The sequence below is a fragment of the Meles meles genome, chromosome 14 (genome assembly GCF_922984935.1).
Source record: "Meles meles chromosome 14, mMelMel3.1 paternal haplotype, whole genome shotgun sequence".
Taxonomy (NCBI): domain Eukaryota; kingdom Metazoa; phylum Chordata; class Mammalia; order Carnivora; family Mustelidae; genus Meles; species Meles meles.
Genome location: NC_060079.1, coordinates 74,967,662 through 74,989,645, shown reverse-complemented (window position 1 = coordinate 74,989,645; position 21,984 = coordinate 74,967,662). Strand labels below are relative to the sequence as shown.

General features: G+C 41.9%; 2 protein-coding genes across 4 annotated transcripts in view; one reads left to right on the top strand and one right to left on the bottom strand.

Annotated features, from left to right (window-relative positions):
* Positions 1-21,984, bottom strand: part of CLYBL (citramalyl-CoA lyase) — a 276,475-nt gene that overhangs the window by 101,805 nt on the left and 152,686 nt on the right. The window lies entirely within an intron of this gene.
* Positions 1,876-2,528, top strand: LOC123924941 (ATP synthase F(0) complex subunit C2, mitochondrial). Its single transcript, XM_045977931.1, has one exon. The coding sequence runs from the start codon at positions 1,933-1,935 to the stop codon at positions 2,368-2,370; it is 438 nt and encodes a 145-aa protein (XP_045833887.1). The 5' UTR covers positions 1,876-1,932; the 3' UTR covers positions 2,371-2,528.

The following is a 21,984-nucleotide window of genomic DNA, read 5'->3' as shown; positions in this document are numbered from 1 at the left end:
AGAAGCCCCCCTCTGAGTTTAAAACCCCTAGTGGCCTTCCACTACTCTTAGAATGCAAGCAGAGTCTTTACCGGGGCCCTAGGTCCTGCATCAAGTGGCGCCTGCCCTCACTCTAGCCTTACCCTGTGCCACCCCCACGCTCACGGGCCTGCTCAGAGCTCTCCTGCTGCTCCTGGGTCTTTACACACACCTCCCTTCCTGCCCAAAAGGCTCTTCCTCTGTTCCATTCTCCTCTGTATTCCCGCCTTAATCCAGTTACCTCCCGTTCATCCCTTCAGATCCCAGTTCAAACGCCATTACTCCCCAGCCCGGAGTCCTGTTTTCTACTCTGGCAGCACGCTGGGCTTTGCCTTCTCATCACCCATCACAACTGACAACTTGTTATTTCAGCAACTGTTGGGCTGACGTCTGTTTCACTCATCAGCCCATCAACCCAGGGCGGGGGTGGATTTTTGTTTGCTCACCATCATCACTTCCAGCGCCAGCCCCGCACCCCCAGAAAGTAGTTCCTCAATAAGTATTTGATGAGTGAATGATTTATCTTGCTAGTACGACAACTTCACCAACAATGCTACTCGTGTATGAGACAAAAAACTCCTGTGTTCCTCCATGTAGAATGGAAATTCCACTCACTGGGAAAACTTGGGCATGGGCTATTCCTGAGAGTCCAGATGAGTAAGCCAGTGTCTCCAGTCCCTGGAGTCGACTGTGGGCGCTACAGCCAGCTTGACGTTTCTCTCCCAAAGCTCCAAAGGCCCTCTCTGATGGCAGACTGGCATGTCTTCCCTGAGTCTTCGTGTTGGCCAAGAGGAACATGTCACATTGGTAATAATGTCAGTAAACTCTGAAGCTGCCAAGGAGAGCAGCAAGCGAAGGCCAAGAGGAAGCCGGCAAAGCCTGAAACACGCAAGCCCTGGAAATCATCTCATTACCAGAGGTGCCAGCCGTCACACCCTGGATGGAAGGGCATAATTGCTGAAAACAGCTAATCACTAACAGCATGACAGCCAAGGGCCTACAGCCGTCCTTTTCTTCACTTCAGGATCTGTCCCACGAGGGGAAAGGCGCCAAAAGAGGAAGCCATGCATGAAGACATGGCTCCTGTCTCAGAGAAAGGGCATTTCTTCCCTAACTTGTACAAGATGCTTTGGGAACCCTCTCTTTATTTGTTACCAAGCTTGAAATCTTGATGCTTTGATCCAAATGTAGCGCCTCCGGACTTCAGAGATGTGGTCTTAATTAAGCCCAGCATGGCAGAGGACAGTTTTCAGTGACATTGGCCCTTTGCAGAAGGGTGTCACACAAAAGTAACATCTGCTTTCGGGAAAGTATGTGGGCAAATGTGGACTGGACACCCATTGTGTAAACACTACTGCATAAGGTTCCTAGGGGAAAAATAAAATAACTAACAGTCTTCATTACAGTCTTCATAAAATAACTAACAGTCTTCTTTGTTCGGTTATATCGCTCTGGTCATCTATGAAGGTAAGCGGATGGCTAGCAAATGTTCAGAGAGATAACAAAACAAGTTGTTGCAGGTATCCGGGAGGGGTGTGTGTGTACAAAGTCAACAAGCACAGCACCTGGATAAATTCAAGCATCTCTCTTCTCCCTAACTTGCCTCTCCCAACCATTAGTAGTGTGCCTTCTGTGTGTCTGGAGCTATACAAGATGCTGAGGACGGAAATGTTGTGGCCTCAGGAAGCTTATGTACTAATGGAAGAGAGCCACAGATAAATGAGCAACTATGCTGTGCAGTAGAAACTACCAGACCGGAGGTATCAATAGCAGTTTCTTTGAATGTCTGAGGGCAGCCTGCGTACACAGAAAAGACAGCGTCTGTTCTTTGGTTTTAAAAAGTTATCAATTCGGCCTTTCTGTCTTCTCGGCCCTGGGAGCAGCTCTCCTGCCACAGCCCCTCATCCCCTGAAAATGTACGCCTGTGCAAAGTTCGTCTCCACCCCGTTCTTGGTCAGGAGCACCTCCCAGCTGTTGAGCCGATCACTGTCTGCAGTGGTGCTAAAACCACCCGAGACACTGACAGAGGAGGCACCTTATAAGGGCCTCAGCATCTTGGCAGCCCCACGTCCCCTGACCTCACTTATTCCTAGCCGCAGCTTCCAAACCAGCGCCATTTCAAGGGACATCGATACAGCAGCCAAGTTCATTGGGGCTGGGGCTACCACGGTAGGGGTGGCTGGCTCTGGGGCTGGAATTGGGACTGTGTTTGGGAGCCTCATCATTGGTTATGCCAGGAATCCCTCTCTGAAGCAACAGCTCTTTTCCTACGCCATTCTGGGCTTTGCCCTCTCGGAGGCCATGGGGCTCTTTTGCCTGATGGTGGCCTTTCTCATCCTCTTCGCCATGTGAAGGAGCCGTCTCCACCTCCCATAGGTCTTTCTCCCGTGTTTCGTCTGCCCTGTATATTCCTTTTCCTATACCTCCCCAGGCAGCCTGGGAAAAGTGGTTGGCTCAGGGTTTGACAGAGGGAAGACAAATAAATACTGTATTAATAAGAAAAAAAAAAAGTTATCAATTCGGAAATCTATTTTCCTTAGGCCTTTGAGTTTAGCATATAATCTTGTTTTTCTGTTTATAAATAAAATGGATTCGTTCAAATTGAATCGATTTAAGTTCAAATTGCAATGGTATCATTTACAACTTTATTAAATTCCCTTCAGCTTTTAAAACTGTATTTATGATTTAATACCTTCTCTTTCTTAAGTGCTTCAAGTACTTGACTGAACAAGCAAAACCTCTCCAAATACTTCAACAGGGCTTGTAAATCTGTAAGTTACTGATACTCTAGGACCTGAGGTCGCTAACAGGCCAAAGACCTTCTGTAAGCATGCAGGCCCAGGTGATTCTTCTCTGCGAAGAGGATCCTGAGCCCCTTCGGTTACCACGACGACAGGAAACTTCAAGTTCATGCCCTTCAGATAGAATTGGTTTTCTTGAGTCTAAATTATAATCGCCCCTAATTCTTTCCTCTGCTTTGAGTTGCAACCTCCTCACCCAACTTTTTTCAACTGCTAACTTTTTTCAACTAATCTCTTCTCATATTCTTCATATTCTCGGTTGGGTCCCAATTTTTAAAAAATATTTTATTTTGGTAAAATATATCTGACATAAAATTTACCATTTTAACTATTTTTAGGTATACATTTTTATTTTATTTTTTAAAGATTTTACTTATTTGAGAGAGAGCAAGCGAGCATGGGCAAGTGGGCGTGGGAAAAGAGAAGCAGGCTCCCCACTGAGCAGGGAGCCTGACACGGGGCTGGATGCCAGGACCCTTGGATCATGACCTGAGCTGAAGGCAGATGCTTAACCAATTGAGCCACCCAGGTGCCCCTAGGCATATATTTTAGTGGTACATTTAGTACACCATGTGATTGTGCAACCATCACCCCCATTCATTGCCAGATTTTATTTCATCTTCTCAAACTGAAACTCTGTATCCATTAAACAATAACCCCCCTTTTCACATTCCCTGCAGTCCGTGGCAACGGACTTTAATCCACTGAGCCACCCAGGCGCCTCAACATGTATGAATCTTAAGTGACATTTTGCCAAGTGAAAATGACCAAGTCACGAAAAGACAAATACTATAGGATCCCACTTATATGAGGCACCTCTTAGAGTCGTCAGATCCATAGAGACTGTAGACTGGTGTAGAAAGTAGACTTGTTTCTTTTTTTTAAAGATTTTATTTATTTATTTGTGTGACAGAGAGATCACAAGTAGGCAGAGAGGCAGGCAGAGAGAGAGGAAGGGAAGCAGGCTCCTGGCTGAGCAGAGAGCCCGATGTGGGGCTCGATCCCAGGACCCTGGGATCATGACCTGAGCCGAAGGCAGAGGCTTTAACCCACTGAGCCAACCAGGCGCCCCTATTATCAATCTTTCAAAAGATAATTTTTTATATATTCCTTCTATAAAACATTTTTTTAAAAGATTTTATTTATTTATTTGACAGACAGAAATCAGAAGTAGGCAGAGAGGCAGAGAGGCAGATGGCGGGGGGGGGGGGGGAGAAGGCTCCCTGCTGAGCAGAGAGCCAGATGCGGGCCTTGATCCCAGGACCCGGAGATCATGACCTGAGCCGAAAGCAGAGGCTTTAACCCACTGAGCCACTCAGGCGCCCCCTTCTATAAAACATTTTGACAGTACACAACAAAAGCCATAAAAGCGTTTCTACCCATTGATCTGGTAATCTTAGTCTTGAAATGTATACTATTTTAAAAAAATATTGTATTTATTTATTTATGAGAGAAAGAGAGAGCGAGAGAGCATGCACACATGTGCACATGAGTGGGAGAAGCAGCAAAGGGAGAGGGAGAGGGAATCTCAAGTAGACTCCACCCTGAGTGGGGTCCATCTTACCACCCTGAGATCATGACCTGAGCCAAAATCAAGAGTCGAAGGCTTAACTGACTCAGCTACCCAGGTGCCCTATGGTCCTAAAATGTATTCTAAGGGAATACAGTCTAGGGGCGCCTGGCTGGCTCAGTTGGTACAGCATGCAAGCAACTCTTGATCTCAGGGTTATAAGTTCAAGCCCCATGCTGGGTGTAGAGATTACTTAAAAATAAAATTTTGGGGGGTGCCTGGTGGCTCAGTGGGTTAAAGCCTCTGCCTTTGGCTCAGGTCATGATCCCAAGGTCCTGGGATCAAGCCCCACATCAGGCTCTCTGCTCAGCAGGGAGCCTGCTTCCTCCTCTCTCTCTCCCTGCCTGCCTCTCTGACTACTTGTAATCTCTGTCTATCAAATAAATAAATAAAATCTTTAGAAAAAAAATAAAATTTTTTTTTGTATATAAAAATAAAAGCTAGGGGCGCCTGGGTGGCTCAGTGGGTAAAAGCCTCTGCCTTCGGCTCGGGTCGTGATCTCAGGGTCCTGGGATCAAGCCCCGCATCGGGCTCTCTGCTCAGCGGGGAGCCTGCTTCTTCCTCCTCTCTCTCTGCCTCTCTGCCTACTTGTGATCTGTCAAATAAAATAAAATCTTTAAAAAAAAAATCTAAAAAAAAAAAAAAAAGAAATATAGGGGCGCCTGGGTGGCTCAGTGGGTTAAAGCCTCTGCCTTCGGCTCAGATCATGATCTCAGGGTCCTGGGATTGAGTCCTACATCGGACTCTCTGTGCCACAGGGAGTCTGCTTCCTCCTCTCTCTCTCTCTCTCTCTCTCTGCCTACTTGTGATCTCTGTCTGTCAAGTAAATAAATAAAATCTTAAAAAAAAAAAGAAATATAGCTTATGGAGGAAAAAGTTATATACATGAAGCTCTTTATTGCTAGTTACAAAATTTTAAGTTATATACTAATTATATAGTAAAATTATATAATAACAGTATCATAAAATTGTAGTGAAAAACTGGAGACAATCTAAATACTCAGCAAGAGAAACTGGAGACAATATAAATATTCAGCAATAGAGAAATAGAGAAATGAAACCACAGATGCGTACTGTACATCTATTAAAATAATCAACCCAAAAAATTTATAGCAATAAAAGAAGGAGAATACATAATTATAACTATGGAATCATGTAAAAATTATGGCTGCAAATGGAAAAAGCCTGGAAAAGAACAGGGAAGTAGTAAAGTGAATTTTGTGTGAGATTGGTGGATTCAAAATGATTTCTTCCCTTTTAAAAATATTCTTTGTTGTTGGTAAAAGCAATAAAAATTAAAATTTGAAGTAGCTGACAAAATTTGTCCATTAAAAACAAGAGCACCTGCTGCGTTGCTCTGATGATTAATAAGTTAATGGATGCAAAAGTAGCTAGATCCAGTCTGCAGGCACTCCAGAGGGTCTCCCCCAGCCCTCTCTGCCTCCCCCCTCCTTCCTTCCAGCTTGTAGCCAGCGGCTACAGGATCAACACTGGTCACACAGTACCTGCTTTCCTCTCTCCTTCTCAGGAGGAGTGTTTCTTTCACTTTTCATTCTTTTTATCTATAACTTCCAGAGCTCAACAGAATCTGGACGCTTACACTTTAGGACTCCCTCATCAAAATGAACTTGTTAATCACTGAATACTACATCAAAAATTAATTATGTACTATACAGTGGCTAACTGAACATAAAAAAAAAAGAAAAGAGAAAGGAATCTGGCGCAAAAAACCCAAACTTGAATAAAACCTCTTAATGGAAAAAAAAAAAAACAAACCAAAAAAACAAATGAACTTGTTTCTTTCTCCTTACCTTAATATGTGGTTTTTAAAAAGTATAAAATATTAACAGCCTGGCCAGTTCCTCCCACTCCCCCAAATTAAAGATAGTTACTACCATAAGATCCAGTAATTCCATGTCTGAATATATATCCAAAAGAAATGAGAGCGGGGACTTGAACAGATATTTCTACACCCATGTGCCTAGCAGCATTATTTACAACAGCCAAAAGGTAGAAACAACCCAAGTGTCCATCAACAGATAAACAAAACGTGGTCTATCCATAAAATGGGATATTATTCCGTTTTTTTTTTTTTTATTAAAGATTTTATTTATTTGACAGACAGAGAGAGAGGGGCCAGAGAACAAGCAAGGGGAACAGCAGAGGGAGAAGAAGGAGCAGGAGCCCGATGTGGGGCTCCATCCTGGGACTCTGGGATCATGACCTGAGCTGAAGGCAGGTCCTTAACTGACTGAGCCACCGAGGCGCCCCTGTTATTCAGTTTTTAAAAGAAGGGAAGTTCTGATGTACTATAACATGGATGAACCTTGAGGACATTATGCTAAGTGAAATCAGAAAGTCATAAAAGTACATATACTGCATGAATCCACTTACATGTGTTACCTAGAATAGACAAATTGAGCTGAGATGGAAAGCAGAATAGTGGCCCGCAAGGGCTGGAGGGAAGACAGAAGGGGGAGTTCGTGTTTAATGGGGACATAGTTTCCGCACGGGATGATGACTGAGGATGAAGTTCTGGAGACGGACGGCGGCGACAGCTGTGCAACACTGTGAACGTACTTAACGCCACTGACTGGACACTAAAAATGGCTGAACAGTAAATTTTATGTTAGGCATATTTTGTTGCCACAATTCTAAAAAGGCATATGGTATTAGCATCCCTTCTGGGTCATGTATTAATAATTTACCAAGCTCTTCCCAGAGGCAGAGCCTTAGGTGAAGATGTAGAGGATAGGAAACTTTCAGGTATTGTGGCGCACAACATAGAAAGGCTGAAAGGCAGGTAAGGCCTTTAAGTTCCCTAAAAACCGCACTGTCGCTGCACACATCTCATTACTCTGCCTGCATGAACAGGATCACTCTGGTCATCAAGGGAGAGTGGAAAAAACAATTCCAGGTGAGAGGTCAGTTTGGACAACAAGTGGGGACTGTGGTCATAGGGACAGCAGAGGAGGGACTTTTTTTAAAAAGCTGGAGGGAAATCAGCAAAACAGTATCAATAGGAAAGCTCTCTGAATATCTACCTACTAGAGTCCAAATCAGAGCTGAACTGGACAGTTCAATGTCAAATCCAGATCTTTGCAAGAGCACTTGGGGGCCAGGTGGTCCAAGTTCCTGCCAGGGGCATTTCGTGAGGAGGGCTTGGGAAGGCCTCTGCTTCGCCATGGGCACTTGCTCTCTCGCATTTATGCCCTGCTAATTCTTCCTCAGTTCACTCTCCTGTTGAGTGAAAATCTGTATCCGAGCCATTTGCTGATGGAGTCTGCCCCCATTCTGCCCTCTGAAACAGCACCCAACAATTCCACTCCCTCTTCTCTTTGAAGTCTTTTTTTTTTTATTTAAAGATTTTTATTTATTTATTTGACAGACAGAGATCACAAGTAGGCAGAGGCAGGCAGAGAGAGAGGGGGGAAAGCAGGCTCCCTGCTGAGCAGAGAACCCCATGTGGGGCTCGATCCCAGGACCAACCTGAGCCGGAGGCAGAGGCTTTAACCCACTGAGCCACGCAGGCGCCCCTCTTTTTTGGTTTTGAATCTTCTCTCTCTTTTTTTTTTAAGATTTTATTTATTTATCTGACAGAGTGAGACACATCAAGAGAGGGAACACAAGCAGGGAGAGTGGAGAAGGAGAAGCAGGACTCCTGCGGAGCAAGAAGCCTGATGTGGGGCTCGATGCAGAGCTCGATCCCAGGACTCTGGGATCATGGCCTGAGCCGAAGGCAGACACTTAACGACTGAGCCACCCAGGTGCCCCTGAATCTTCTTTCTTCAGAATTAACAACATCCTCAGCGTCTTCAACTGCAACTTGTACTCTAGTCTATGGCTCCAAGACCTGAACTCCAGCCATCAGATGTGTCTGACTAGTACTCTCACCTTCCTTTAGCAAGACGTGTTTTCCAATTAGGACTGCTACTGAACCCCACTGTGATTACAACTATGAATGTCTGACTGCTGTGCTAGATTATAAACTACTTAATGTTTCATGTGCAAAGGACCTGGGGGTTATTCATTTCATTGTTCATTAGTTCAACCTACTGGACCCTCAAGATCAACAAGTGAAACATCTCCTAAATGGAAAAAATATGGTGTATGGTGACAGATGGTAACTACATTTATCATGGGAAGCACTGCATCATCTATAAATTGTCAAATCACTATGATGTATACCTGAAACTAATGTAACACTATATGTCAACTACACTTCAATTAAAAAAGAAAAAAAGAACATTTGTCAAGAACTTAATTTGTTTTATGCACTCTGGCAAGTGTTTTACATACATAATTTCATCTAAGTCACACACCCATCCCATCAGGGCTGGGCACCTGGGTGGCTCAGTTGGTTGAGCATCTGACTCTTAAGCTTGGCTCAGGTCTTGAACTCCTGGTTGCGAGTTCAAGCTCCATGCTGGGTGTGGAGCCTACTTTAAAAATAAGAAAGAAAAGAAAAGAAAATCAGGGATAAGTTCACACCTATAAGAAGAACTGAAGCCAATGAACCTGGTTCCAAAGCATGTATGCTTTCCATACAGTTCCATTTCAGTTAGGATATGAGACTCCAGAGAATGGAAAAACTCAATTCAGACTAGATCAATTCAACACCAAGGACACCTGTGTGACAAGGTCCACTGGTAGAGGAGCTTCTCAGAGGGCAAAGCCATCAGCTCAGCAATGTCAAGGATGCCTACTTCGGTACCCACTTTGCCGGCTGCCTTTGTAGTAACTGTAAAACACACCTCTTTGTCACTGTTAGCAGGAAAGAAAGACTGATTTGCCATGGTTTTCTTGAGAGCAAGGAAAACTTTCCTAGAAACTTTTACAAGTCATTCTACATCTCACTGTCTATGAAAGAGACTGCTGGCGACGAAGATGGAATTGCCCTGTTTTGGCCTAGTCAGACAGCCCTTGAGCCCCTGAGTCCGGAATAGGTTCCGGAACTCATTATGTGAAGTTCAGTGTCAGAAAAGGGTGTGTGCAGTATAATTGTGCCACCTCTACCTCCACTGAGAGCTGCATGTGCAGGTCCAGTGCTGGGTGCTGGGGACCCCTGCCCTTATGGGACTTCCAAGCTAGTACGAAGGACAAGAAGCACTGCACAAGTGTAAAAGGTGTGATGCTGTTACAGAAGGGGAAGGACACAGAGCACGTGTGGAATACAGGCTGGAAAAGCTCTGACTCTCGGTGGTTCTGGAAGGACTCCTGAGGAAGGATGGTCCTGGGGAGAGTCAGACACTGCTGAGCCGAGGGAAGAGTACCTGGGAAAACTGGAGTGGAGAGTGACTGGAACAGCTCTCATACTGCACCTTACATCCTGGGACATCTGTCAGCCAAAGACCAGTTATTTGTTTAGTCAGTCATTCATGACGCATTCGTTGCACAAATATCTACCTGCAGCAGCTGAGAAGGTGTACATGTCATCAGTGAAAGGGAAAAAAGAGATGATTAGGTCTGTGAATGAGCCATGCCTTACACTTCACCTCTTTCTCACTAGCCAGCCTTTTGTTTATTTGAACTTCCACTGAAGTGTGGACCACCCCAAAACGGTGAATTTCAAACCACAGGTGGTATCTTTAATGTTTGAGTGAAGTTTGATTAAAAAAAAAAAAAAAAGAATTTGGAATTATTAAGATGAGGTTTTAAGATCAAAGTAAATTTCAGTTATTTGTGTTCTCTTATTAGGTGTTTTTATGGGTCGGCCCATTCACTTCTGATTTTAAGTCTCCCCCAGCATATGCACAAAGTGATAATATCCCAAGAATACATGAGGCACCTAAGTGACTCAGTCAGTTAAACTTAGTTGGTTAAGTGGCTTCCTTCAGCTCACGTCATGATCCTAGTCCTGGGATTGAGTCCCATGTCGGGTCTCTGCTCAGTGGGAGCCTGCTTCTCCCTCTCCCTGCTGCTTCCCCTGCTTGTATGTACTCTCTCTCTCTGTCAAATTAAAAAATAAATAAATAAATAAATAAATTTTTAAATTCTTAAAAAAAAAAAAAGCATCTGACTCTCAGTTTCAGTTCAGGTCATGATCTCAGGATGGTGAGATCGAGCCCAGCGTAGGGCTCTGTGCTCATTGTGGAGTCTGCTCAAGCGTCTTTCCCTCTCCCTTACCTTCTGCTCCTCCCTCCTGCTCACATGGCATGGTTTAAAATAAATAAAAATCTTAAAAAAAAAAAAAAGACAAACTGAGGAGAAAAGAGACAAACTGCTTGACACACAGAATCTGGTAACCAAAGCATATAAATTCAGGGGCACTTGGGTGGCTCAGCCGGTTAAATGTCTGCCTTTGGCTCAGGTCATGATCCTAGAGTCCTGGAACTGAGTCCACATCAGGCTTCCTGAGCTCCTTCTCCCTCTCCCTCTGTCCACTACCCTGCTTGTGCACACATTCTGTCAAATAAATAAATAAAATGATAAAAAAAAGAAAATAAAAAGCATACTGTCTAGCCAAAACAGAAGAAAACTAGAAATGAGAAATGAAAACAATCTTGGGAAGCTCACAAACAATGTGGATTAAAAACACACTCCTAAATAACTAGTGGGTCAAAGAGGAAATCACAAGGGAAGTAAGAAAATACTTTAAAAATAAAAATAAAGAACAAAATACCATCACATATGGGGTGCAGCTAAACAACAGAGAAAAAAGCATATAGCTCAACACCTATATTAAAAAAGACCTTAAGGGACACCTGGGTGGCTCAGTCAGTTAAACATCTGCCTTCAGTTCAGGTGATGATCTCAGGGTCCTAGGACAAAGCCCGGAATCGGGCTCCCTTCTCAATGGGGAACTTGCTTCTCCCTCTCCCACTCTCCCTGCTTGTGCTCTCAGTCTCTCTCTCTCTGTCAAATAAAATCTTTAAGAAATATAAATACATACATACATACATACCTCAAGTCAACAACCTCATCTTCTACCTTAATGAACTTCTAAGGGGAGCCTGTGTGATAGTCAGTTTAGCCTCCAAATCTTGATTTCAGCTAGAGTAATGATCTCAGGGTCGTGGGATGGAGCCCCGCATCAGACTCCATGCCCAGCGGTCTGCTTGGATTGCTCTCTCCCTCTACCTTTGTTTCTCTCAAGTGAATGAGTAAATCTTAAAAAAAAAAAAGAGAAAAAAGAAAAAGGAAAAGAACTCCTAAAAAGAGCAAAAAACTGCAGAGCAAGCAGAATAAAGGGAATAATAAAGACTAAAGATAAATGAGGTAGAGAATTTATAAAAAAGAAAGATCAATGAGATCAAATACTGGTTCTTTGAACACGTCAGTAAAATTGAAAACCTTTAGTTCAAGTGACCAAGGAAAAAACACCCTGATGCCTAAAATCAAGAATGAGAGAAATTATTACCAAACTTACAGAAATAAGAATAAGAAAATACTACAATCCTACCAATAAACTAGATAACTTAGGTAAAAGGGACAAATTCCACATTGGACTCCCTGCTCTGGGAGGAGTCTGCTTTTCCTTCTCCATCTCCCTCTGTCCCTCCCCCAACTCATGGTCTCCATCTCTCTCAAATAACATGGTGGATCCTGGACAGGACTACCCAGGTCCAACAGTGGAGGCAGGGCCAGGTTCGCCTCCTCTCACACAAGATCCACCAGGAAAAAGCTCCTGCCCCCTTTTCCCATATAGTTCCTAGACGGAATCTGATTGGCTAATGTCACGTTTTCAGGCCTGGGGCAATCACTGTGGCAAGAAAAATGCAACTCACTGATTGGTTATCCTTTAATATCTGCCGGGGAGGGTGGGGCAGGGATGGAGGGGTGGGACGGGGATGGAGGGGTAGGGCGGGAAGGTGGAGAAACCGGTGAGAGGGGGTTGGCAGGGTGGAGCTGGGAGCGGATATGAGAAGCCATCCTCTGAAAAAGGAAGAATGGCTGCTCAGTAGCAAATCACAAATGTCTTCTACACCCATTCACATTCTTCCCAGTATTTCCACTCTTACAGGAGACAAAGCCTTAAAATAAAATTCTCAAATGGCTCTCTAATCATGGAGTTGCCAGGACTCGGCTGTGGAGGGCATTGCTTCCTCCACAAACCAACCCACCCAGTGGCCACCAGACCTGGTGTGTGCACAGGGACATCAGGCCTTTTCTCTGACATAAGCAAACACATGACTGCTTCGCATATAAACCTCTACAAGAAAACTTGGGTGTCGATGTAATTGATATGCATGTAATTACCACCATTAGTACATGTGGTAGATATATACAGAATTATCTACCTCAATATCTAATGTGATTGATACCCATGAGATTATCTGCCATGAAGACACACCCTTTCCTGCTTCTAATGCAATTACCTTCCTCATATAGATGGAATTGATGCCCACGTGATAACTTGCTCCAGATCCATATGTGATTATGCCTGTGCAATTATCTAACACAATGATATGCCAGTGATTGAAACCCATGTGATTATCTGCTAAGATGATACCCATGCAAATGAAAATTGGCAAGTCCTGCAAGCTCTAATAATAACCCTCACCACAAGCCAAGACCAATGGCTAAGACTTAAAGAAAGGTTCTTTAAAAATAAAAAGGCACTTAACCATGTATATCTGTATGTATGTGGTGTGTGTGAGTGTCTATGAGGGAGAGAGACTAAGATTCATCTTTTTGCAGTATTTAAAACTTAGGACTATAAAAATGAAAGAAAATAAATGTCAAGGTCATTTTCAGCTCTAGAATTCTCAGATTCTAGGCTCTAATAATAACTGGGGAACCGTTACTGATTTCACAGGAAGTAGCAAAGTATTTATTCCACCACCAATTTGCGTTTTTGTTCACAGACTTTGGTTCCTGGTGACTTTTTTACCTTTGGGTGGCCACATAAGGAAACCAGGAGTAGAAAAGTACTGATGTAAATAATCACATACAACTGAAGGTACAGCATCCACATTTAAATCAGCAAGGCCCCATTTCCAACCCCAGAGCACGTGCCATTATTACAGACAAGGCCACACTCAGCTGTTCTTCCAGCCTCCACTGCTCCTCTTAAAAGAAACATCTAAGTAATAGCATGTTTGGTCATTTATCTCGCTCTTTTTTTCCCAATTCGCTCTTCTGACTTTTGAGAAAAGCATGTAATATCCCCATAGAATTTGATGATTTTCTTTGTTATTGTCAAAAAATGCTAATCCATGAAGAGAACCTTTCTGGGTAATGTTAATTCAGCTGCCTGTTTTATAATAGGATTATGTTTTCCAGGATTTAAAAATCCCACTTGTTAGCTACCAAATAGACTTCTACAACAGCTATAAAATCGAATTTAATCCCTATTGGCATTAACAAAATAGCTGAGGTACAATTCATGTCTAACTACACTTAACATCCTACAACCTCCAATAAATATGTAACATTTCTTTTGAAGTTATAAAAGGAAACTGTTCAGTGGATAACCAGTCTCGTGGGCCCAATCATGCAGTATCTCTAAGGCAGAACAAATGTTGTTTACATACAGTAAGGGCTACGGGAAAAATTTATTTAAACAGATTAATCCATGTTTACATGTATTAATGCTCCCTTTTCCATCATGCAAATTCAAGTTAAAATGATCTTCATTTCTCTCATTTTAAAAATAGCTATGGGGGATTAAAGAATCTAATTAGGTTCAAATAAATTTCAGAATAGAACACTACAACAAACTTGAAGTAGAGGCTAATATTATATTTCACTTTTCAAAGGGGAGGGCATTTTTTGGAGGGTGGGTAGAGGTAAGGGAAGGAAAAGGGCCCCCCAAATGATCCCGGGAACCACTGAGAGTGGTAAGCGGTTTCCCTTTTGTCTTTGACTCTTCATTCCCGTATCATCCTCTCTTCGAAAATGGTAGTTGAGTTGGCACTAAAGGGACTTCTGGGAATGCAAAATTCAACTGTGGTGAGACAGAGACATGTTTCTCCTCCCACCCTCCCTCCCCTCCTCCTTCAGACAGGTGACTTTGGAAGCTTCTGGTAGGCCAGATGGGAACAAAGATATGCTGGCAAATACTGTTTCAAGATGAAGGAGAAGAAAATAAGGAGGCTGACATGTAACATATCAAAGAATATTCAGGCACTCGGAAGTTGAACATGAATCTCAGGGCAGTCCAACCTCTTTAAAGATGCAAATTGCAGTCAAACACAGAAAACAGTAGGGTTCTGTTTATCCTTTCACAAAGGGTGCAAACTGCTAATCAGGCTCCATTGCTGGGCTGGCTACTTTGTTTATCAATAAACAGGAAGACAGTTAGACTATAATTTTCCTGCCTAGTACTGGTAGCCAAAAGGAAATGCTGGCAGCTTGGTAGTACTGAGTTCCAGTTGCATCAAAACCCAATTATTATTGTAATAATGTATGGGTGTTTGCAAGTTGCACAGGCGCGCTACACATGTCCACAGAATCATGTGAAACATATTGGCAGAGAACGAGCTTGGTGATACATGGACTAAGGGGAGCTGTCAAAATAGGCCGGTCCTCCAAGAGCTCAGCTGCGTAATGTTGTTTAAAAACACACACACGCTGGAGGAGTTAACACGGCAGATATGGAAATCTCCTACATGTTCATACGACACAACAAAAATATGTTTTTTTTTGACAAAAATCAAACAACAAATAAGCTTCAAATGGGAAATCTGGCTGGAATATGCTAAAATTGCCACTACAGACTGCTACCACAGAGTGCTCATATACCTTCTAAAAAAGGCATTCAAAGTTATTTCATGTCAACAGGAACTACCTTCCTGAGATACTATAAAACCCCAAATCTCAAATATAGCACAAGCTACCACATCTGACATATAACAAGTTTAATCATACATGTATTTAGGCATTCAAATTATCCAAATCATGACCTTAGGGCTCTGTTTCATTTGTCTGTACAGATGCAGCTGTAAGAGATTAAGATGCATTCCAAACTTGACGTAACTTCCAAGATGGGGCATGACAAATACAAAACACAAAGAGAGTATATTCTCTACAATACCGTGTTTCTATTTTTTTTTTCAGATTTTAACAAATTTACAGTGCTTCCATTAATGCTGAAATAGTACATATTATAATAACAGTTTTTATATTGATCACAAGTAACTCATTTATTCATCAAATGTTTGCTGAGTACCTACTATGTACCAAACACTATAGTAAGCTGTGGGGGATGCATGGGCACCCTCTTTACTTAGCTGAGTCTACCAGGAAAGCAGATGTGGAACAAGTCATTACATTAAGGTGTAATGACTGTTATGATAAAGTAAGTCAGCCGCTCTTTTTCTGTGCACCCAACCAGTTTTCACTGCTGTGTCTGGCTTTCCAAGATGCCAAACCACAGCACCTTCCTGGCAACTTGAGATAGGGAACCATAGCTCATTTCTGCTTGGACAAAACTTGAGCAAGTGAAAATTCAGTAAGTTCTGTATGGCTCTGATAATAATTCTTGTTAGCAAGTGTAGTGACCACAAGTGAAGCTCTAGGGTGTAGAGATTCCCCACTTACTAGCTGTGTGAGTTTGGGCAAGTTTGTTAATCTCTCTGTATTCCACTCTCCTTATCTGTCAATGAGAATAACAGCACATCTTTCATAGAGTTGCTGTGCATATGAAATGAGTGGATCCATGCAAAGCATTTAAATGTAGTGCTGGCACACAGGAATAGTCTAAATGGTCTCTAGTATAGGTCCTACCCCACCTTCAGCACCACGGTCAGCTCCACGGCTCACTCCAATTAGGACAGATGCCTGAAAGAATGATTGTAGGTAACTGCCTTCCGCCCAGGAATGCACCAAAATTCAAAATCCAGGGAGATCCCAGGAAGGAGTTGTGATGACCCTCTGACCCTCAGAACTGAAGGCTGATACGTGCCATATGACTCCATGGGAAATGTGGAAAAGCAACTCACATAGAAACCAGCCCTGAGGGAGGGAGATCCTGACCAATGGGAGGTCTTGATCTATTTCTCCCTAACCTTTTCATATCTTGACTCCAAACTTGGGTATTTCATACCCACTTCAGGCTCTTTTGCTTTGACAGCCTATTTGGAAGTTCTTCTATTTATTGGCCCAATTTTCTACTTTCCTTCCTCTATGTATCTAGCCATCCATAGCTCTAAGAAAGAGAAGCTCTTGACACTCTTGCCTGGTACAAGTTGGGTCAGGCCATCAGCCTTCTCCTGCCACTATGGAAGGCAATTAGACAATGTATATGAAAGGCTTAGTAGAATAGCCTATTGGAGCTCAATCTGGCTTCATTCTTCTACCCTGGGAGGCTCCAAGAATTCATGTTTTACTGGGAAAACTTGAGGCATCTTTGGGAAGCCTACTTTCATCTCAGGCCAGCTTCCTGGCTCATCTTTCTCTCTAGGCTTTTCCTCTTCTGACACATGTCAAGGAAGGTTTTATTGGCCTAGTTATCTGGAGCTAATCAATACTTTTCCCAAAAATATGTGCTTCTTTGACTAGATTTGTGTGGAAATTCAAGGCACAACTGCTAACTTTTGCAGGTTAATTTATGACCACTGAATAACTAGCACAATTGCATCAAATGGGAAAAAGTTGCAAAAACATATTTGAAACATGGTGTAGCTTTATTAGAAAGGCAGTCTATGTCTTGGGTTAGTTCTTGACTTGACATCTGCCTCTGACAAACCACACTTTTCTTTTCCCATTAAAACACCATTTTACCCAACCTACATAGCATGTATAGAACAAGAATTAAACGATCATCATCCTGAGAAGCTCTGATATATTTAAAAATACATGGCAAAAGTGTATTATTTCTTAATGGCCTCTCTAGATCAAAATGTTAAATAATGCCTTAAAATACATCCACTAATTTATTATTGAAAAAATGGTGGTATTTAATACTTATACATTGTGGCTACAAAACTTGAAAAATGTACTATTCTTTGGTACCAAGTATGTTGCATTGTAAAATTTCATGCTGTATCCCCTTCATTTTGGTGGTGGCTATCTTTCATGACAGAGATTTAGCAAACTGAAGCCTCCTGAGCTTATTTTGTGAAAATCACCCGAGGTCCCTTGATTTAAAAAAAAAAAAAAAAAGAAAGAAAGAAAAAAAAGGGATCTTAATTGGTAGCTAAATTTGGCATAGGGCAGTTTAATGATTTTCACTATAGATTCCAAGTTATTTCTTACTTCATTTTGGAGGAAATGACTATAGTTTCTACTTTTATAGTTTCAGCTCATTTAAGCTGGGTTCCTTTCTTTCAATCTTAATTTTGAGTTGGAGCTCAAAGATCTGTTCTAGGCTTGGGCTTTCCATAGTCAGGTATATCATCTTATAGATCATACTGTCATACTTAATTGGATTCCTGGGAATTGCAGGAAAAGAAATAACTGGCGAATTGAAGCCTGCATTTCTTTGTAAAGAGATTTTGTTGAGCTCATTAAATGGAAATTGCTGACTATTATGACCCTAATAAAGATATCTGAATCCTTGCATTAAAAAGGACCCTGTTTTGAAGAATAAAACAATGAGGGGAGAAAAGGTCAGGGTTTTGGGTGGGGGGAGGTTAAAGCAATTACTCCACAAAAGGGGAAAGGTTATTTAAGGGTATGAATGGATTGATAAAAGACTGAAAACACTTTACTACTTTTATGAAAACCTGGATAGGTTTTTATATCAAAACCTTTAAGGATCAAAAAGACCTTGCAGAGTTCCTAAGCACAGTTCAGCTTTCCATACTGTTCCAAAAAGACTCACAGATACCCCAATTCCTATTGAAGAAATCTCCCAAGCTCTTAAGTCTTTTAATAAAGGCAAGGCCCCTGGGAGAGGAGCCTTCCATCCCAATTTCACACCCCTATTGAAGAGGAGTTAGCTCCCCACGCCCCTGTATACATTTAATCATTCACTGCACGTCAGTTAGCTTTCTCCCTGTAGGGAGAATACACCTCACTACCCTGCTAATTTATTTCAACCAAAGTAACAGCACAGAAGTATTTAAAATTTAGCTAAATGGATATGTGTGTGCATATGGTAAGTACAAATAGGAGTTTAGTGTCTATGTACTCGTGTGTGCATGTGTATGCATGCACACGTGTTCACAAAAAGAAGCCAAACGAGAGAGCACAAATTAGAATACAGGTGTTCAGGGTAAAAAAGGATTTTCTATCTGTATGACAATTAAAGGCATTACAGGGGAACTCAAGAGTTAACTGCTTAAAATGATGAATGTCAGGAAATCATATTCATATTTATCAGTTGATAATAAGCCAAAGGCCTTGATTGACATTTGGTTTGTCTTTTCTTTTTCTTTTCTCCCTCCCTCCCTCTCTGCCTCTTTCTCCTTCCCTCCTTCCTCCTTTTCTTTCTTTTTCTCCCTTCCTTCCCTTCTTTTCCTTCCTTCCTTCCTTTTTCTTGAGAGAGAAGAGAGTGTGTACCGGAAGAGCAGAGGGAGAGAGAGAATCCCAAGCAGCCTCCATGCCCAGCACCAACTCGGGGCTCAATCCCATGAGATCAGGATATTTGGTGTTTCTTAATGAGCTACTCATACTCACAAATGCAGTGACTCTAGGGTTCCACAGTCTGACAGGTAACAAGGAATGCTTTCTATATTATTGTTTGTGAAGAGTACTTGGAAAGTGGCTTGCTGTTGGGGATGCAACTGCACTTCCCTTGCCTGTGCAGTGTTGCCTCCCATTGTTGACTCCTTCACAACCAGTAACCTTCCTTTAGGCCTCACATGTGTACTATATCCAAAGTGGATAGAGGGAGCAGAGGCAGCAGAAGCATTCCAAGAACATGGCCTCACGGAATAATCCTATGGGACTTATGAAGCAGGGCGGTTGCTTAGAGGGGAAATGGTTCCCACTTGCTTTCTGTGATGATGGGCGGCTTTGACAAGATGGCCCCCCTGGCAGCCCTAGATCCTCTGCCAAGCAGAGCAAGTGGTGGGGAAGACAGCGGCTGTTCCAATCCCCACAAACCAGGGGCTCCCCTTGACACTCTGCTAAGGGAAGCTCTGTGACAGTACTTCCCATTATGGGAAACACACTCCTGTTTCCCATAATGAAGAATATTATTGTAAATGGGTCTTTCTCAGGACCCAGACCACAGCCTAGCTCTCCCTTGTTCTAATCATTCCTATGGGGCGCAGGCCCTCACGGGAAGATCTGCCTTCCTCTACTATTTTCCTACTCCCTCTCAGCCAAGAAAGTAAATGCAAAGTAAAAATTATTGCTTAGCTACTCAAGAAAGATAATCTCTTCTCTGGTTTCCTAAGAAAAAATAATTAAGATATTCCTTTTCTTTTTTTTTTTTTTTAAGATTTTTATTTATTTATTTGACAGAGAGAGAGAGAGAGAGAGACAGTGGGAGAGGGAATACAAGCAGAGGGAATGGTAGAGGGAGAAGCAGGCTTCCCGTTGAACAGGGGAGCCCAACGTGGGGCTCAATCCCAGGACCCCAGGATGATGACCTGAGCCGAAGGCAGATACTTAACGATTGAGCCACCCACGTTCCCCAAGTAAGATATTCCTAAGTAGTTGGTTGTCTCAAGCCCCCCAGTGTTAAGAAATCTGTGAGGGAAGTAGAGAGAAAAAGTGGTGGGGTTTTTTTTTTGTGTGTGTGTTTTTGTTGTTGTTGTTGTTTGGTCTCTAGAGTCTTTTATTTGTCTACCATTTTAAGAGAGAGGTTAAAAAAAATAGCAAAACTGGCAAACTCCAGCACATTTAGAACTAAAACCTACCTATGCCAATATATTACCCTATGAGAGTCAAGAATCTAAGGTATGAATCAATACCAGTGAACCTCAACATTGCAAGACTTAAATTAATGCATCAGACCTTTGGCCAGAAGTATAGTTAAGACAACAGCTCTTTATTTATCAGACACTCACACAGTGCTTACAGAAGGGGATACTGAGGCACAGAGAAGTGGAGTAATTTGTCAAGGGGCACACTATTAGGACAAGGTGTTATCAGAACCTACACACAGGTAGCTTGGCTCCAGCATCTGCATTCTTGACTATCAAATTACCTTCCTCTGTGCAAGAGATATCTTAAGGAACATACATGTATTCTCCTAAATTTTCTATGCTTTATTCCTTTAAGAACAATACCACTGCTTTAAAAAGTATTTCTATAGCACTTGAGAGTTTATGAAGTGCCTTTCTATTTGAGCCTCACAGCTAGTCCTGGGGTGGCCAGTGCAGGCTGCATTATCACCTATCTCATGGGACACAGAAGGAAACAGAGGCTCTTGAGATTATAGACTCAAGTTTACTGGCTAGATAGTATTAAAACTGGGAAATCTAAATAGACTTTCTGTTGTCAAGTCCACTGAACTGGGTTCCTGGTACCAAATCAAGGTGCCCACAAGCGACATACCAGATTTTATTACCTTAGGTTCCCATAGAAAATCCTTCCTTGAATTATAATTCAGAGTTCTTCCTTTGGCTTCCTGAAGGGTAAGTGTAAGACCCCTCATGACTATAAACTCCTAACACACCCCATTACTTATAAATCAAATTAGAAAAAAAATGATATCATGTTCATTTAAGTTGCCCTTGTCCTTCAGAAGGGATCTTTCTCTCAAGAATTATTACAGGGGATCCGAAGACATAAGGAAACATTTCTCCAGGAAGGTGAAACATAAAATACTGGATGCTTCTGAACATATTTAGAAGAGATTTAGATAATTAGTGAAGACTTAATTAAGTTTTGACTTAATGATAACTGAGTACAAAACAAAGTCAGGAAAAAAAAAAAGAGATAATTTTGAACTCCCAGGGAAACAACAGGTTGGCAGGGGCAAAAAAAGGGTAATCAGCTTATTACTACATAGTTAATCTCTAAATAGTTTTTACTTTGAATACTAATCTTATCAAAGTTATATAAAATTTTATTAGATGATTGAGGGATGAGGGAATTCACATATAATAGTGAGGTTGGTGGTGGGGTAAATCCCATAGCAAGGAATCAATATCATACCTGAAATTGAAAAAATAATTCAAGAAATGTATCACTTAGAAATAGGGGAGTTATTGCCAGAACAGTAACTTAGAAGAGATAAAAGGGACTGTTTTTGGAGGGGAGAAATGGAATGATGTTTAGGGGCTGCTTCACCTCATAACTATTTGACTCTTTATGCATAAATATGAATTTTAGACTATCCTTTTTAAGTTTATAATTTAAAAAAAATTCCTGAAGATAGGTATTTTTACTTTGGCAATGTGGCAAACCACATTCTCTAAAGGGCCATCCAACCACAAAATGGACACATTTCAACATAAGTACTTTTTACTGCCTTGATGGGCTCATAAGAACATAAGGCCAGTGTAAGACAATAACATAAAATGGAGTTGACTTCTGATTTATGAAGGATCAGAAAAATAAGAAAGCTTGGACCTAAATACCTGTATCACACCTGGTATCCGGATCCTAAACCTGAGATTACTGAAAAGTTCGGGGAGAACAAACTGAGACTCCAAATTAGTAATATCCGTGACTGCAACAGAAGCGAACACAAATTCTTAGAGGAAAACCTTCCTATTCTAGGCCTTTGGGATTACCAAGAATTTATTCTAACAACAAAAAATGATTTAAAAGCAAAAGTAATTGAAATTGGTAGTGCATGGTTGGCTCAGT

What these genes read in the sequence shown, in the direction of transcription:
- LOC123924941 (XM_045977931.1), top strand. Translation starts at nt 1,933, where the DNA reads ATGTACGCCTGTGCAAAGTTCGTCTCCACCCCGTTCTTGGTCAGGAGC.